The sequence below is a fragment of the Apteryx mantelli genome, chromosome 2 (assembly GCF_036417845.1).
Source record: "Apteryx mantelli isolate bAptMan1 chromosome 2, bAptMan1.hap1, whole genome shotgun sequence".
In the NCBI taxonomy this organism is placed as follows: domain Eukaryota; kingdom Metazoa; phylum Chordata; class Aves; order Apterygiformes; family Apterygidae; genus Apteryx; species Apteryx mantelli.
The window spans coordinates 171,391,740-171,409,414 of NC_089979.1; the positions used below are offsets into that span (position 1 = coordinate 171,391,740).

General features: G+C 46.1%; 1 protein-coding gene across 1 annotated transcript in view; it reads left to right on the forward strand.

Moving 5' to 3' along the window:
• The window catches only part of PTH1R (parathyroid hormone 1 receptor), a 130,906-nt gene that overhangs the window by 105,666 nt on the left and 7,565 nt on the right, over positions 1–17,675 (forward strand). The window contains exons 5-9 of the mRNA XM_067292553.1: positions 147–241; positions 3,406–3,592; positions 6,446–6,599; positions 13,154–13,214; positions 15,829–15,895. Of these exons, the coding sequence (XP_067148654.1) occupies positions 147–241; positions 3,406–3,592; positions 6,446–6,599; positions 13,154–13,214; positions 15,829–15,895 (564 nt within the window). The remainder of the gene's footprint in view (positions 1–146; positions 242–3,405; positions 3,593–6,445; positions 6,600–13,153; positions 13,215–15,828; positions 15,896–17,675) is intronic.

Genomic DNA, 17,675 nt, shown 5'->3' on the forward strand with positions numbered 1-17,675 from the left:
TGATTGCCGAAGGTTTACTGGGCCCAGAGCTTTACATCCCCAGTAGGTATGATAGACTCAATCTCTATGCTGCTACCGTGGTTGTGTTACGATACAGTAGGATGCGTTCTAATGTGGCGCTATTTTTTCCATCGTTTGTACTGCAGGAGGTCTTTGATCGCCTCTATTTGATTTATACTGTTGGATACTCCATCTCTCTGGGATCCCTCACAGTTGCTGTCCTTATCCTGGGATACTTCAGGTAGGCGGCTCTGTTTTTACCTAAGCGAGTAATCGCTGGACCGGAAAAGCCTTGGGCTTTCCTAAAGGATAAAACTGGGGTGGCATGTGCTTCTTCAGCAAGCCACGAAGGGTGGCATTTGTGCTTTGGGCTGTGTTAGTGCCACTTAGTAAAAGTCCTTGGGTGATGATGGGGGGGACGTTTGAACTTCTTCCCCATGTTTGCAACGGAGTTTTCTAGACCCTCTTTATAGCGAGCGGAAAGAGAGGCAGCTCCAGAGATTTGTGTCACCTCCTTCTATCCAGATTTTTCTGTCCCTGTTGCCCCTTTACATGACTGGCTTAGATTTAGATGGCTAAGTTTTGGACAGCTAAAATTTCCTGGGAGAAATTCCACTCTAACCCTGATTAATCATGGAGGAACATAGAGCAAAAGTGCTGGAACCACTCTTCTGATCTCCCCATGCTGTTGCTGCACCTAGGGAGCCAGAAATCACCACTGGCCCTTCTCACTCAGGGGTTTTCTGCCTTCCTTCTCCACCACCCCTCCAAGGGATGTAGGCCCCTAAATACCATTATGAACTTGCTCTATCCAGCCCACAGAACCTGCTGGCACATTTCCCTGTTGCAGTTGTGACCATGGGAGGAGAAGGCATCGTTCTGTGCTAGACATTTGTCCTTTGGGAAACCATAGTGGTAGAGCAGGGTGCTGACCCCAGATCTCCAGAGCCCAGTGCGATAAGTCCTTCAGTGGCTGGCAGTAACTTCTCATAGCAAACAGCGGGACCCAGACAGCAGCTGTGGAGATAAATTCTCCGTGCGGCAAACAGCCACGTGGTGTCTGCAAATGAGCTCAGCAGCTCCCACCATGCAAGCTCAGGCTAAGCCCCAGACACATACCACTGGGAATAAAATGCGTAGCCGCTGGCTCTAAAAACACTCGGTCCTCTCTGCAGTGAGCAAAAGTAGGCCGGGTTGATTATCTTAGACGGCAGAGCATCCCAACACCTGTACCTGTGACACATACCCAGGCCAGCCGGGTCTGCAGGTTGCTTCTGGACAGAGTTAGCAGGATCTGGTCCCAGAGCCCAGCCTTGACCCACAAAGGCCACCACCTTCCTCTTCTTTCAGCCATTTCCCCTGATAGAGGTTTTACATCCCACTGGATACCGGCAAGGTTGTAAAAATATTTAATGCCTATGAAGTTCTGGCCAAGGTACAGAATGTGCGGGTACAAATCCACGTGCCTCACTTATTCTTCACAAAAAAAGCCTTCAGAAAGAGCGCTCGCTCTTTTTTTGGGAGACATGCTCTCTCTTTCTCCACGTAGTCAGAGCACATCACGTACAGCCCAGGCGACACGGGTGGCTGTACTAGCCCATCTTTTCCCCGAGGACTCAAAGCAGCTGCAGAGACTGGGCCAGACTTCATTGCAGATAACACATAAGCTAGAGATTCACTGACTACATTTTAGACACAGGCATAAAAGCCCATCTTAATTTATACCTCAGCAGTTCCTCTTGGCCTGATTTGTACCATAATAGAACAGGAAACAACTATTATTATTGCGACAAGCTCACCCAAAGGAGAAAAAAGCATGTGGGTTTTTTTGTACAATTGTATTTTTATTTCAGTTATTGGAGCTGGGGATTTAAAAGGGTATAAATCCATGGATTGGTTCATGCTTGGCTAACCAAATAACAGAGCCATAGAAGAAGAGGGCAGAAGGGGAACCCTGGCAAGTCAGTTAATTCCTTCTCTCCAGAGGCAGCAGGATCACTGGTCCTAAAACACACCTCATAGACGTGGGTTTAACCCATTACCATCCAGCTTTTCCCCAAAAAGGATCTTAAAGCGCTTTACAATCACCATTTGTGGGGTCATATCACCTGCAGCTGCAATGCAGCTCTTGCTGGGGTGGAGGCCAGCAGCTGCTCAATGTGAGCAAGCAATGGATATTATCTGACAGGAAATAGATGAAACAGCCCAGCACACTGCAGTTGCTAACCCCGGGCTGAAATCTGGAGTGGGTACAAAGGCAAGCAATTTATGGTACCTGAAACACTGCAAGTTTTTTAGAGCCACCAGTTCTTTAGGCCTTGTAGTCTAATTCCTTTGCACAAAGTGCAGATAAGTGTGCAAGTTTTGTCTGTGTAAGAGGGATATATTTGTTGGAGGGATGGATTTAACAGTGAAGGGGACACACACACAGATATGCACTTTAGTATCAGTGAGTGCTGTGCAGGTATTCTGCTTCTGCAGGCTGAGTGAACAGTGCATGCACACTGGGTGCACGCTCCCTACCCCTGCTGCAGAGCAGAGGCCTCCCCTGCAGCTGCGCTACACGCTAAATGCAACTCACAGGATGTGCATGACATTGTGGCTGCACTCACCATGCAATCGCTGCACAAAGAGTCATACTCGCTGCTCATGTACTGTGCAGCGACTGCATACGGCCTGAACATGCACTGCAAGCCTGATGCGTGCTGCCTTCCTACACAGGCTGCTTGCCACAGACATGCTCGTTGCGCATGCGTTGCACAGAGGGTTCACATGCACTGTGTGCACGCTACACACCCGACACACACTCCTTGCATGTGCACTGAACGCTGGGGAGACGCTCGTCGTACACGCTCTGCACACAAGGATGCACACCCTGCACGGGCGATGTTGGCTCACTGTGCGTGCACGACACACCGCATGTACACTGCACACCGGCTGCATGCTCACTGCATGCACGCTTAACGCTGGCTGCACACCCGCTGCGTCCACCCCGCATTTCAGATGTGCACACGCTGTGCATGTACTTCATGCTGAACGCATCTCACGCTGCCTCCGGATGCATGTGCACTGCACACACACCATCCTCTAGCCGTAAATTCGCTGTGCTCACTGCCCACTGGATGCATGTTTGCTACAGGCATAAAAGAGCCTAAATGGCACAGCGTTGTCCTAATACGAGGTCAACAGCACCGTGCCTTGACCAAACCCCCAGAGTAGGCATTAATTCACTTACCAATGTCAGGGTGAACTGTGAGCCCAGGGTAGCTGTGGCACTAGCACTGCTTCCCCATGGTGACACTATCACTGGGAGGAGCTGGGGCTCTTAGGAGGCAGAGGTGACCCTGAATCTGTCCGACAGGAAGTCTAAACTATTTTGATCTTTCTCTGTCCCCTTCATGCCAGGCGTTTGCACTGCACTAGAAACTACATCCACATGCACCTCTTTGTTTCCTTCATGCTGAGAGCCGTGAGCATCTTCGTGAAGGACGCGGTCTTGTACTCCGGGTCGGCTTTGGAGGAGATGGAGCGGATCTCAGAGGAAGACCTGAAGTCCATTACTGAAGCACCTCCAGCGGACAAGTCACAATTCGTGAGTATCACCAGAGCAGTCGGTCCCTCCAGTCCTCATGGTCCTGTCCCTTCTGTTCATCACCTTACCTCTTTCGTGGGAACTTTCTGCCCTATTGAGGGACTCCAGCGCTCTGCCCCTTTCTTCACCCTCCTCGACTTCTCCCCCATCCCTTCCCAGTCCCCCTCAGTTCATTGGCCCAGAGGAAATGCACAACCCCTGAGCTAAGGAAGAATTGTTTCCTGTGGCAGTTGAAGGTGAAGACAGGGCTGAGGTTTTGGATCACACCTACAACTACCATTTTAAACAGTTCCCCTGGTGCCCCATAAAGCTAGTGGCTCTGGAAACACCTCTGGCTATCCCTGAGCAAGGCACATCAGTGCTCATGTTTCACAAGGTGTACTTTTCCCACCTCAATGTGTAATTGTCAGATTTGCCAGCTTGGGCCCCTCTCCGTACAAACCATGGAGGTATTAATGTGCTACAACATCTGTGCCACCAGACTGCTGCTCCAGACACGGCAAAGCCTTGGCTCAACGTTGCTTGGAAGACACTTGGCCCTGACTTCAGAGTTGGAGCAGAGGTAGCTTGCGAAGGAGGCCAGCAGTAGACATCTTGCCTCACTGTAATTTTGCAGCAAGCCACAGCTGATTGCTCTTGTTATGTTTTCTCTCCCTCGTCTTTGGTGAAAGTCATTTTAGAAGGGACGATGGAGGAATTTGTACTAAGAACAGAAAGGATAAGGTTCATCTGAACAAAAGCAGATTTCTACAAGGGAGACATCTCCATTCAATCTAGTCACCTCAGGTTCCCTCTGTGGTCAGCAGAGATCTAGTCAACACAGCCAGTCGAGTCAATGGCATGACTCTCCATATCCTAAAGTAAAAACTGAGGTTAGATTAGGTGACCTTGACTCCAGAAGTACATGATCATCTTCACTGCATGGAAAGCTCAGATGGAGGTGTGTGCATTGACCATGAGTTTGTGGGAATGAGGCCCAGACTCAGGTTTGAAAGCCATTCCCACCTGCTGAAACTGTCTGCCTCTCTTGTCATTGGTTTCATCACAGATTTCCCATGGAGGATCCCAGATATGATGGTTTGCCATCCACATATTATCGGATGCTGCACAGACAGAGAAGAAGGGAACACCTCTACCCTGAAAATTTTAGACTCTAAGATCAAGGTTACCTCCAAGGCACAGAAAAATCTGAGCCAGCTCTGACACCCTAGTGGAACCAGCAACGTGCCTATGGCAATGCAGCATGCAGCACAAACTTTCTGTCTGTGTACTTATTCATAGGCTCATGTGTCTTTCACAGCTTGCCCTACTACCAGGACTGCCAGGGATCTGGCCACCAGTACCTCTGGTATCTGTTTTTTGTAGAGTGGAAGTAATATCACAGCTGTCTTAAGGTAGACATGCCATAACTTATCCTCTACAAGCAGTTGTCATGGCACTGAGCAATTAATTTGGCAAGCTGTACCAGTTTACACCAGTTTAGGACCCCACTCTGGAAATAGCCAACTGGGATCACCTTCTACTATGTAGACACCTTCCCCCCTTCTTGGCCAGATAAGTTCTGCTTGGTGGCATCCCCAAAGGTCATTTCAGGTTAGGAATGAGAGGGGTCATATCTTAGCATAAAGTCAGCACGTGCAAAATGTCCCACTGTGTGTCCAAGTCCCCCAAAATGCAACTCTGCTTTCATGTTTCCCTCCTGTTTCAGAGACCCATTTCATTATTTTGGCAAGTCTTTGGCTGGAGCACTCAGCGTACTTCAAAACACTCCTTTTTTGAAAAGAACACAACATGTTTTACTGCATTGTTTTCTGTTTTTCCTTGGGCTGGACTTATTATAAGGAATAAGTGGGATAATATATGGCATTCTTTGAATATTAGCAATTAAATAGCATTTCCCATTCTGCTGAGTTGAAAGGCAAACAAGCAATGAAGGCGACAATTAATGTATTTCATTTGTTTCCAAGTGAAGTGGGAGCTTTGCAATTATTGCCTGCCGCTCCATGTGTGTGGGTAGTCAGTGATTTTTTGCGAGTACAGAAATGATGGGCTTTTTTAAAATCATCTTCTTTCTATTTTGTCTCACTTCTTGGTCTGTAGAAGAAAATATGTGTGTGCATATATACATATATATATATCCATAATATATATATACACACATATATGTTTGTATTAATAGGTATGTATAATATATGTATATTTATTTTGACTGGTGAAGTATTAGCATAAAAGCTGGGCAGAATAAAAAATTTTATTTACAAGACAAATATCACTGACATTTTCTGTAGGTTATTTTAAGATCTACAGTGTTAATTTCATATTTCTCTAAAGTAAGGGGCAACACAGAGACGTGCTGCTGCTGTAGGATGTGTTTGGCAGTCACAGGTTTCTGTTGAATCAGAGTCTGCGCTAGCAGGATCCATCCCACATTGACAGGATATGGCATTACGTATCCTTTTGTGCCAATTAACCCCACATGATACCCTCACTTTGCAGCCTTTCTTTTCTATTTGGGATGAGAAACGTTGGAACAGGGATGTATCTTCACTACCCCTCTGCTGGAAGGGCAGGGGAGCGTTGAGTCACAGTCAAGGTCCTCCTGCACCTCCCCAGTCACCTGCTGTTGGAGACATGATGTCAGGCTAGGGGCAACTTTCTTCCAAATTGTGTGTCTCTTCTATGCTTGAACTGATTTTTCCCCCCATGTAAAAGTCCTTCAACAAAGTTTTCTCATTTTTTTCCCCTTGTCCATCTTGTTTTCCAGTTCTTCTTGGCAAATATCAAGACTTTAGATGGAACAAGAATTTCACACCATGTTTCTAACATAACCCTGTCTTCCTGTGGTCATTGCAGGTGGGCTGCAAAGTAGCGGTTACCTTTTTCCTCTACTTCCTGGCAACCAATTACTACTGGATTCTGGTGGAAGGGCTCTATCTCCACAGCCTCATCTTCATGGCATTTTTCTCAGAGAAGAAGTATCTTTGGGGATTCACGTTATTTGGCTGGGGTAAGTCATGGTCGCTCCTTACTGCTGACCTGTAGGAAGCCTGTTGCGGGTAGTTTTGAAGCAGATAGTACATGCACGTAAATATAGAGGGGGGAACAGGGGCAGGGACAACATCTGGGACACAGCAGCTCTTGCAAGGACAGGCGAGCGCTCCTGTGAAACCTTTATAAAGTGAAACTTTTATCCTGTGAGACCTTACCTTTAAGGGCAAGAGGGACCTGGTTTCACAGCTGAGCTGGGATCCCACTGGGAAACTTGTGCTGGGGTGGAGCGGTTGGAAAGTTGTGTGAGGCTGCGAGCATCTGCTCCCCATGCCAGGCCCAAGCTCTGGTTTCCTACATCTGATCTCCATTGCTTTAAAAAGATCCTGAGGTTTCATGAGTGTTGGAGCACCAGTAGAAACCTACAATTTGTGGGGAAGCCATTTTTTTTTTCCTTCTTTTAATCCAGGCATCTTTTCCTGGAGTGAGGAGAAGGGGGAGGGATGTGGGTGCAGAGGGGTTGCTCATTAGGGGAAGGCATTGTAAACACAGGCATTTCAGAAGAGAATGTGCTTTTTGTTCACTTCTGGCATTAGCTTTGGCTTGCAAGGAGTAATGAGGCGCTGGTAGTCTGAGGACAATAAAACAGCTACCCACAGTTGTCTAAAGCGTGTGGATTATAAGGGAGAACAGGAAACATTAGATGATCCTCAAGGACATAACTAAGAATAACAGGGTGTAAGTCCACACAGGAGCTTACAGCAGGAAAGCTGCTTTAGAGGTGCCTGTGGTTACATCTAAACTGGATGGCCCAGGATCACTTCCCAGCTCCCAGGTCCAAAATGCACCTAGCCACATCCTGACTGGGTTTCAGAACAAGACTAATATGTGTACCATCCCATCCCTGTTCCAGGAGTTGATTTCTTCTGGAAGAAAACCTGAACTCTTGGGTGTTGAGTGAACCATGACGTAATCAAAGATTTGGAGAATCAGGGCCTGGGTACTCACAGGTTGGGAAGAGTGTGTGGGCATAGCTTAGAAAGAAATGCAAGACATATTGCATGAAAGAGTATTAGGCAAGACTCCAGGAAATATATAGTAAGCGACCATTTTGCTTTGCCGTCGTCTGTAGCTGGTGTCTCTAACAGCGACACTCCGGACTGGTGAGGTAGTGCAAATCTGAGCGTATGAAGGATTTTATTTTTTTTCCTTTGTGAACACATGCAAGTGATTCACTAGTCCAGGGCAGTACAGCCAGCAGGACGGCTCTCTCCAGCCTCCCTCATTCCCCACTGTGCTTACGGGGGAGAAGGGACCCAAAAGCCAAATGCCCTCTGTTACTGCTCCCCTCTTCAGCTGGTGCATAGGCCACGAACTGCTGGTGCTGCCACATGATAAAGGCGTAACATGAGTCCCAAAATGGGCACCCATCTCTCAGCACTGATAAAGCTGAATCCCTGCCAGACAGTAGGTTTTCAGAAAAATAAATGAATCAAGAGAGATCCTTTGGAGGCAAGGCATTTCTTACCCCAGCTGCTGTGAGACAGGGAGGACTTTAAATGTCATCTCTTAAGAAAAGTAAAATAAAAGCCACAAAAACAAAACCCAAAAAATCCTCTTCAAAGCCTTCACACTAGGAAAAATTTGCTTCCCGGAGAACGGCATTAAATTGTACAGAGCGGACTTAAAGAAGTAATTCCCTTGAGCAAATTCTGGAAGAGAGAGAAGCAGTTGAAAAATAATGCCTGATGTTTAGCAAGAAAAATCAACTTGATGCTGCTCATTATGCAGCCAGAGGAAAATAGTCTAACAGGCATGGGTTCCTTTCATTAATTCTTCCAACCACCGCCAAAATATAATCATTTTATCAGGGCAACCACAAAGCTAAAGTCACACCTGTCACAACACCAATCATCTGTGTGCTTCCAAAAGTCTGAGGCTGCTTAATTTAAATTCCTTTGGAATGAGAACATACGATCCCTCCAGTTGCATTTGTTTTTGCTTTGTTTTGATTAGCATGATAATGTACACACACGCACCCGCACAGACGTACTGCTTTGATAGCTTTTGGGAACAGGAAAGGGTAAGCCAATCCAAGACCCACTGGAGTCGGTGGAAAAACTCCAGTTCCCTGCAGCGGGCACTGGATCCTGCCCATACCACAGCAATGAATGACATGGAGTCAGTGATAAATAATTATGACATTCCACATAGGTACAGAAAAGACATGTTTGCCCCAAAAGCTGGGATCTCTTCCTTGTGTAACAATAAACAGCTGAGGATTTATCCTGCCTGGAAATTTCCAAGGCAGGGGGAGCAAAAATCACCCTACAACAACTTATTTACAGGCTGTTGAGAAAAACAGAGCACCTAGTTACTCCTTGATGATGGACCCAAAGATTTCGGTCGAGCCTTTTCAGTCCACGTTCTCATTGGCACAACCGAGCACAGCTCCATGAAAGTCCACGGCACCCTGGTAGTCATGAGGGATTCACTGATGATGGAAAGCACCTAACAAAATTAAAAAATCATATTATGGGCAACAATAAATTCCCCAGCAAACGTCAGGTTCCCTGCAGCTGTTTTATGAAGGAAGTCTAAGAAGCATGACCAATAGCTAGAAAACCCAAGCTGATTCCAGTGGCATTTTTCCTTCACACCACATTAATTCCCCCCAGTTGGACAGCATTGGCTTTCAACTATGTAGAAATGAGTGTTGCAGGGAGACCCGAGATCAATGTGTCTTATTGCTAGAGGTGTGTAGCAAGGTTCCTCCCAGGTTCAGAAGCCCATGATGGTAAGCCCTGGATCTTTATCTAAGCAGAAACCAGCCTTGACTCAAAGTATTCATAGCTGACGAGGCAAGAGGCGTAAGAAAGTGTCATTAGCCCCATTTGATGAGAGGAAGTTGTGACACAGAGAGGTTGAAAAACACTTTCATTGTTGCTCAGAGAGGTTTTTAAGTAGCGGGGAACTGAGACTAGATTTTTCCAGACCTATGTAAGGGCTTTATTTGTAAGTTTTCTTCTCCTAGCAGTAGCTTTGCAACCGCCTCTGTAACTCATAGCTTTGACACATGCATGAAAGCCACTTTTCCAAGTGTTGGAGACACATGCACGATGTGCTTGCTACACGCATTTTCTTGGCTGTTACTTATCTCTGCACAAGAAAGGCGAAAGAGGAGAGCAGGAGGTTGGGGAGGTCAAAAGACGTTGCCTAGCTTGAGAGGTTTGCACCTTTCCCGGCTGCTGCGGAGACTCCTGACTTTATAGCACCTGCATTGTACACACTGTGTGTATTAACTGGAAATGCACAGCGCATACAATGTGGATTCTGTAGAAGTCACTGACGGCATCGCCGCCCGGCGGGGATCTGCCCGTGTCACGCTGGCCGTGCATGCAGGGTACATACACACAGCGGGGGCACCTGCATGCATCCATCTGCGCCTGCATCCATGCGCACAGCTGCCCAGGAGATCACGAGCTTTTTGGATACTCGCATGCCTTAGCACATTGGCCAGATGCATTTAATCACATGTGACTTTTCTGCTTGCAGAGCTGCATCCTCCTGGGTATCTTCTTTCCTTCGTGGGCATCTTTAGATTTCTAACTTTGAGGATCTCAGTGGTGATGTCCTGGTTGATGGCTCTCCCGTTAGTGGGCACTGTGAGTGTTCAGCACGAGGAATTGCCTATCTCAGGGCATCAAAACCCACAGCTTTCGCATGGGGACACTGAAAAGTCAGTGCTCACCATACAAAATTAAAAGGGATGCTGGAGGCAAAGCTAAGCCTACATATTCTTCAAGTTTAAAGACTAGCTTACCAGAATGAGAAGGAAGGAGTCAACGCTGGAAATTACCTGACAGCCCAAACTGTGCATGTTATATTGACTTAGAGATAGTCTAAGAATGGGGCAAAGGAAAGGGAGGGGGAGGAATCATACCACTTCTTGTAAATTTAAGAATATTTACAATTGTCCACAGTATAAAAAAAAAATGATGTTGGAGATGCAGAAAGACAAATGTAGCAATAAAACTGGTGCCAGGAACCACTCTGCGCGTTTTGCAGAAAATGTCAAGGAGCCTTTTCCTAAACTTGCCTGAATGGAGCGAGGCAGCAGTGCACAGGGCACAATAAATCTACACATAGGGCTTCTCAGACATAAGCATTTTGTCCTGTATATTTTAATGTTGCTAGGAACCTTGAACACAGCACAGGATTGGCAGGAATGAGAACAGTAACTTTTCTGAGGTCCAGAACAGGCTAGGGATGAACAAGTATGTGTCAAACGTGCACAAATCTCTGAGACAGTCAGTTTTCCAAAATTAGAGCTCCACAAGAGTGAGTGAACATCCACCATCTCACAGCCAGGCAGGCAGACATCTGAGCCTCTGAATAAGGCCAGTTTCTCGTCTGGTATAAACTGGAATATCACCAACGATATCAGCAAAGTTACACTAGTTTAAGCCTTTGCTAATTCAGCCGGTAGTTCAGACCTTGCACGAATTTTTCATAGATGGGTGATTAACACTGAGGAGGAAATAGAGAGCGAACATTACAACAAATCATCGCGTTCCCCCTCATTGCTCCAACACGCTCACAAGTTTCCAGTGCAATAGGTTAAGTATTTTCTTTCTAATGCCAGCCATCACATGGGATTGTGCAGCAGGATACATTCCTTATAAATGTATCTTTGTAGGCAGTGGTGCTCCGCTGGTCTTGAGAGAGGCTCTGTGTTTAATTATTTATGCTTTCTTATATTACCGTGGCGTTTAAAGGTTCCAACCAAGATAACGGCCCCGTTGTCCACGTGTATGTGAGACAGGCGTCCCTGCTCCACACCCCAGCTCAGGAAAGCGCCCGTGGTCAGGAAAGCCTTTAAGCACTCTAATGAGACTTAAGTGCATGCTGAAAGTTAAGCGTGTGCTTATGCATGCCGAGCTCCAATGAGCTTAGACTGTGAACAGCATATTTACAGTCACCAGTGATAAATGTCGCCTTTATTTATTTTTTAATTTTTTTTTTTACCTGAAAGGGGCTATTCTTCTCGAATTTGTGGAAGCTACTGTGGATTTGATCCTACCTTTTAAGGGAAGCCAGTAGGGGACTCAGTTGTACAAATAAAGCAGAACTGGACCCTAAAAAAATAAATAAAAGATTCCATTTGGATATTGGCAGCTCTGTTACTTTTTACAGGGAAAAGATGATGCCCAATGTTAACTGTGCTGAAATGAGGATGGTTCATTCAGGAGTGAATCATGGGCTAAATTAATTTGCAAGTATGACCCTGAATTCCACCAATTTTCTTTTATGCAGCAAGTCTCTCTTTCTTTAATCCATCCAGCCTGAGAAGATCAGAATTGGGTCAAGAAAGTCTTGAGGAGAATTAGAACCAATAAAAGGGTCCCTGACCTTTTATACCAAAATCTTTGGCCATCAGCTTCACCCTCCAAAATTTCCTCCTTCATCTCATTGCTACCGTTTATTGCCCTGGTCAAATTATCTGTCAGGCACTACCATGGTTCCCCATGTTGGACATCTGCTGAATCCATAGCACATAGTGTAGTGCAATTCTTATAGTAGTACAATTAAGTTAGTCCATAGGTGAGCTTGCCCTAAACGACACATCTTTTCCTGTAAACTGAATGAGTCAAGATTCATTCTGTAGTCTTCAAACCAGCTGGCATAGCACAGCTCACAACTATACAGCTGAACTATTTCTCCATCCTCTCTCTTCTCCCCAAAAAAGGATGGCCTGAACCTTGCCCAGAGATGTCTGGGATGGTGACAGCTGGCCTGGTCCAAAACTGTGTTAGGACCTGACTAGCAGTTAGTAGCATGTGATCATCAGAAGTTGCCAAAGCCATGCCCAGACCCTGTTTCGTTGCTAGTATAGCTGCCACCAAGCATTCTGGATTCTGAACATGACTTGCTGGTGTACTCAAGTCCCTGCTCTGGGAGATACCAGTCCAAGCCTGACTCCACATCCATCTTCCCTCAAAGTCAGTGGAAGGGAACAAATATCTTGGGAATGACATGCTGCATGATACCCATTTCTGCTTCAAGTTGGTCCTGCTGGCTAGAGCAGGGATTGCTGGCCCAAGTTTAGATCCTACAGGCTATGTCTCCACTCATACATAAAGCAGCCCCAAAGCAAGGGCACAGGCACAGGAACCCACTGATTTATTCTGTCAAGTCCACCATGCACTTCAGGTCCAGGCCAGCTGGGCATCTCCTATACAGTTCCTAAGCATGATTCATAAGGTAGCATGAGCCAGACCCACTCCTGGTAGACAGCTTGGGAAAACAGGCTGCTCTGTTTTGAAAGCTGGGAGAGTTTAGTAGGGTGGATATGTCCAAGCCATGCCATTTGGCCTCAGAATACGGTTCCTGCCACTGCTTAGTTTACTATGCTTGGATTACTGAAGAGATGCAAGACCAAAGTCCATCACGCTTAAATATTTAAAAACTCTGTCTTCCAGCCTTCCGCTAGCCATCTCCACTTGGGTTTGTGCAGAACGGAGCCCTCCAGCCCCAGCTTACTCACTCAGTTTGATTTCTATTTCTTTGCAGGACTCCCTGCTGTATTTGTTACAGCGTGGGCCAGCGTGAGAGCCACTCTAGCCGACACAGAGTAAGTCTCAGTCAGGTTTTCTTTTTTCCCTTTCGCATGTGATGCCTTTGTGGGGCTTTTAGCACAGGTGACTTTGTGGGTGAACAGAAAGGAAAAAAGGAACAAGGCAAGGCCAGAAGCCACTTCTGCTATGAAGTTAGCAAACCTATGAGATGTGTGTGGCAGAGAGGGATAGGGTGGATGCAGCTTTCCTGGCTTTCCTTTCATTTTACAGAATTTGACAGAGGTGAACACCTGCAGCTGATATATCAGCATCCCTTGGATATCCATAGGGGTGGTAGGAGTAAAACTACAGCACTTTCATGCCACCAGCATAGGCACCATATCACAGGTTCATAGCTAGGCTGGGACAGGACGGAGGTCCATAAAATCCTAAATGGTCTGCACAGCATGGATACAGATCGCTTGTTCACAGCCTCTTCCAGTAGTTGATCTAGAAAGCATTACATGAAGCTGGGAGACAGCATGGTCAAAAGAAAGTGGTTCGTCATTGGCCAAGTAGAGCAACCACAAACACCTGGCTGCAGGATGTAGTGGACTCCAACATGCGCTTGGGTTTAAAAAGCATTTGTACAAAATCTTTGATGATAAATTCCTCCAGAAGTATTAAATACTAAGGCAATGTTCTGGCTCAGAAAGTTCTCCTGAACTGCAGATAGTTGGAAGAATACTCAGTAAAAATATTACTGCCTGCTTGCCTGTTCCTCTCTAGACATCACTTTCTGGCTACTGCCTGAAGCAAGATACTGCACTAGCTGGTTCATTGGTCTGGCCCAGTACAGCCACCCTGATGACCTCATGTTTTCATGTTATGGTGAATGAAGCATCCATAGCACCCAATTTTCACTCTCCAATACAATCACATTTGCCTCCAATAAAGCACAGCCCAGGCTTGACCCCACAACGGCATTCATCTGCCAATAGTCTCCCAGAAAGAGCGTGGGGTTCCCCAGGCAACATTTCAAACGGCTTTGCCTAGGAAGGAGACTGTTTTCCAAATGGAGTTGCGGTTCTGGGCTTGGAAGAAACTAGTAGCCCAACCATTAAAGGATGACGCATCTGCGTTGGCAAATGTTCATCCTTGTAGAGCCTTTCAGTCAGCACCAGTAGTTTCTCTGCTTCTGTCTCTCACCTTCCTTGAATAGCTGCCTGGGCAGAATTTGGCCCATAGCATGAAAACTGCAGCTGCCATGTGGGCGCTGGTTGGCTCAGATAAAGAAAGGCCTGTGGCACTCTTCTCTCCCTGTGGTTGGAGAGAATTCAAACTGAGTAATTAACACTGAGTGACCTTATTCAGTAACTGTTGGAAATGCCTGGGAGGAAGCAATGTTCAGCCCATTCTCAGCAGCCAGATGACTGTAGATGAACATCCATGGCCACCAACAGTTCACCCTTTCCTGTCCTCGCTGCTGTTGGGAGCAGAGGATAAGGGCTGAAGATATAGAGATGATAAAGACTACTTTGGGGCATGGCTGGGTCTCACTGTGAGAGCAGGGTTGAAAGAAATACAGTAACTGAATGTAAAAATACACAACCATGCATGTCACTGCCGTGTATTTGGACAGGACTGGTTCCCATGCAAATCTCCCCTGGCTTATTCCAAGGGGTAACATAAGGCCAATTCAGCAAAACCCAGCATGGCTTCTCTTGTTTTCCCAAACACCTGACTACTTTCATTGCAGCTTTTTCTGGTGAGATGACCTTGGACAGATGTGTTACTGCATCTTTATAGGATATCTCACTATTGCTGAGCCCTATCTGGCAATGTACCCACACCTGGCCCAGCCCACTTGCAAATATAAGCTGTATGCTGAAACCCCCTTTAAGTCAGCTCAAAATGACATATGCAAAGGGACAAAGGGTGCCCCCATAGCTGCTCAACTGCTGAGCAATAACTCAGTAGTCAAAGTATTCTGCTGGGCAGTAAGTTCAAGGTAAACATGTCCACACACAAGGATGATCGTGGATTTAACTAAACTGTTTTCATATTACGTAGACGAAGCATGAGAAAAAAATGACCAGAGCAGTTCAAGACAGAAGTCCTTCTAGCTCAGCAGCGTGGCTCCAAAAGTAGATCCTGGGGAGGAATTAAGTGCAGGGCAAGCCTATACCAATACCTCCCCAAGAAAACCCTTCCAGCCCCCTCTGGACTCGGGGCTTAGAGACTTCTGTAAGCCTCATATCTTCCAACACATTGTTCTGTAAGTGACCCAAGCATAGGCTGGAGTTATAAAGGATCCTAAAATACATATACCTGGAAGGACCATGAAGAGGTCATATAATCACCCTGCTACCAGATCAGCTGGAGCAGAAAAGGGTGTGTTCCTGCCTAGAAGGGACAAGTCTTCATGACTGCAGAAAGGGAAGATGCTTGAAATCTGGAGAATACAACTCTAAATGCGTTTAACATGGATTTCAGTTGGGAATGGTAAGACAACAGGAGGAGGGCTACTTTGAAGCTGTGCTGACTGAAGGCAGAATTAGAGCTAGGCCCTTCCAACGCACCAGGCCTTGGAAGAATCCATCTTTCTGGGTTGGGTTTGGCAAACAGGACACTGAGTCTGTTTCCCTGTGTAACCAATGACTTCCTGATGGGATGTCAATCTCTTCTCAGGTGTTGGGACTTGAGTGCTGGCAATTTAAAATGGATTATTCAGGTGCCCATCCTGGCAGCTATCGTGGTGAGTACTGGCTCATTGCAATGGGTGAGAGGCAGTGACTTTGGTCTGTCCGGGCTCAGCGCAGAGAGTGGAGCAGGGCTGCCTTGCTCTGATTACCCTGCTAACACAGGTCCTGCCTTAATAGTGTGGAGTCTGGGTACCTGCAGTTTAGAGACTTTATATTTGCATTGCCTGTAAGTTTGACAGCTGTACACAGCCAGGGGGGTTATGAGCAACATCAAGTTTTGCTTAGGAAAGGGAGATGTCACAAGATAAAACCCTAACACTGTTAATGAAACAAACATTCAAGCCAGTATTGCTATCCCACGTGGTAAGGAAAATCTTCAGGGGTCACGACATGTTCCTATGAGGCATCTCCAGTTGGAAGCATTAGAATTGGGGCTCTGTAACAAGACCAAACCTTTTCCCCCGGGGAGGCTTCAGTGTCATCAGATCATTTCAGACTCACCTTCCTGGGCTGGTAAAAGTCTGATATACCTCAAAGGCAGCTTTTCAAAGATGAAAGTTAGACCATCTCAGCCATGACCCATGGATCCAATGTCAGGCATGATGACGAGCACTGATGGAAAATCAGTTCAGCCCACATACAGGAGTGAGAAGGGGCAAAAAGGATATAAGTGACATTATTCAGATGGAGGAATGACCTCTCACAAGCTGGGGAGGTCGTTATACATATGTGTAAGGGGAATTCAGTGGGCGGTTATATGCTTGGTTGAGCAGGGTCCCAATTAGCTAGGGAACCTGTTAAGAGTTTTCGTTAACTATCCTCTTTCCTCCCTCTGTTTTTTCTCTATGATTTTCCCTTACTCCATCTTCTGATGGCTACATGAGTGCATGTGAAAGAGCTTTTCCACACCCACATGTCTTAGTCCCTTTACACATCCACCCATGAACAGCTGAGTGGAGTCAATAAGAATCTTTCTATAGCATTTAGAGAGTTTTGCATCAGGCCGTATAAACCTTGTTCTGACTTGCAAATCAGGAGGCCTTGGAAGATGATCAGTGTGGGTGAGAAGAAAACCAGACCATTTGCCTATAAACAGCAGGAAAGGTTCTGAGGTGAATGTGCTGTCATGTGCAATTAGGTGAGCTGCTTTGGACTTTGCGGATTCTTTTTTCTTCATCAAAATTTCATTTTGATGGAAATTCTCCACCTGGCTCTAGCAATTACATCTGCACCTTGGAAGAAACAAATCACCAAGCCCACATCATGGTCATTGGAAATGAAGTAGTAAGATAGAAGAGAAAGTTCATATAGTTCAAATAGATGAATGCCAGCAACCCCATTGCATTTAATTTAAAGCCCAATTAGCAGAGGAGAAAGAGCTCAATTGAGGCTTGTCCTTGTAAAAATAATGTTTCTCCATGAGGCTCTGCTGTGCCTGTACCCTGACTATTTGCAAATGCAGCTATTTATCATGCAAAATTATTCTGTGGGTTGTTTCTGTTTAATTTCTGTGGGTTCATATTGTTCACTTGGCTGCCTTTTCAATTCCCATATTGGCTGGTCATGTGTTACTGGATGAAATTATGCATTTTCTGGATGTGTTTGCAGAGAATTTGAAGTCTGAGGGGTTTAAAATCCCTCCACTCTACTGCTAACTTGATGTCATTCGGTTGTCTGGACTTTTAAAACCTAGCACATGCTTAGGAAAAGTCAGGGGAGTTTCCCTCCTGACTGTGATAAGGTTGGACATCTTCAATTTAGCTGACAAATGCAGAACAAGATCCTGTTGCTGAAACTTTGAAGCTAGAAAAGCTCATATGCGAAACAAAGCCT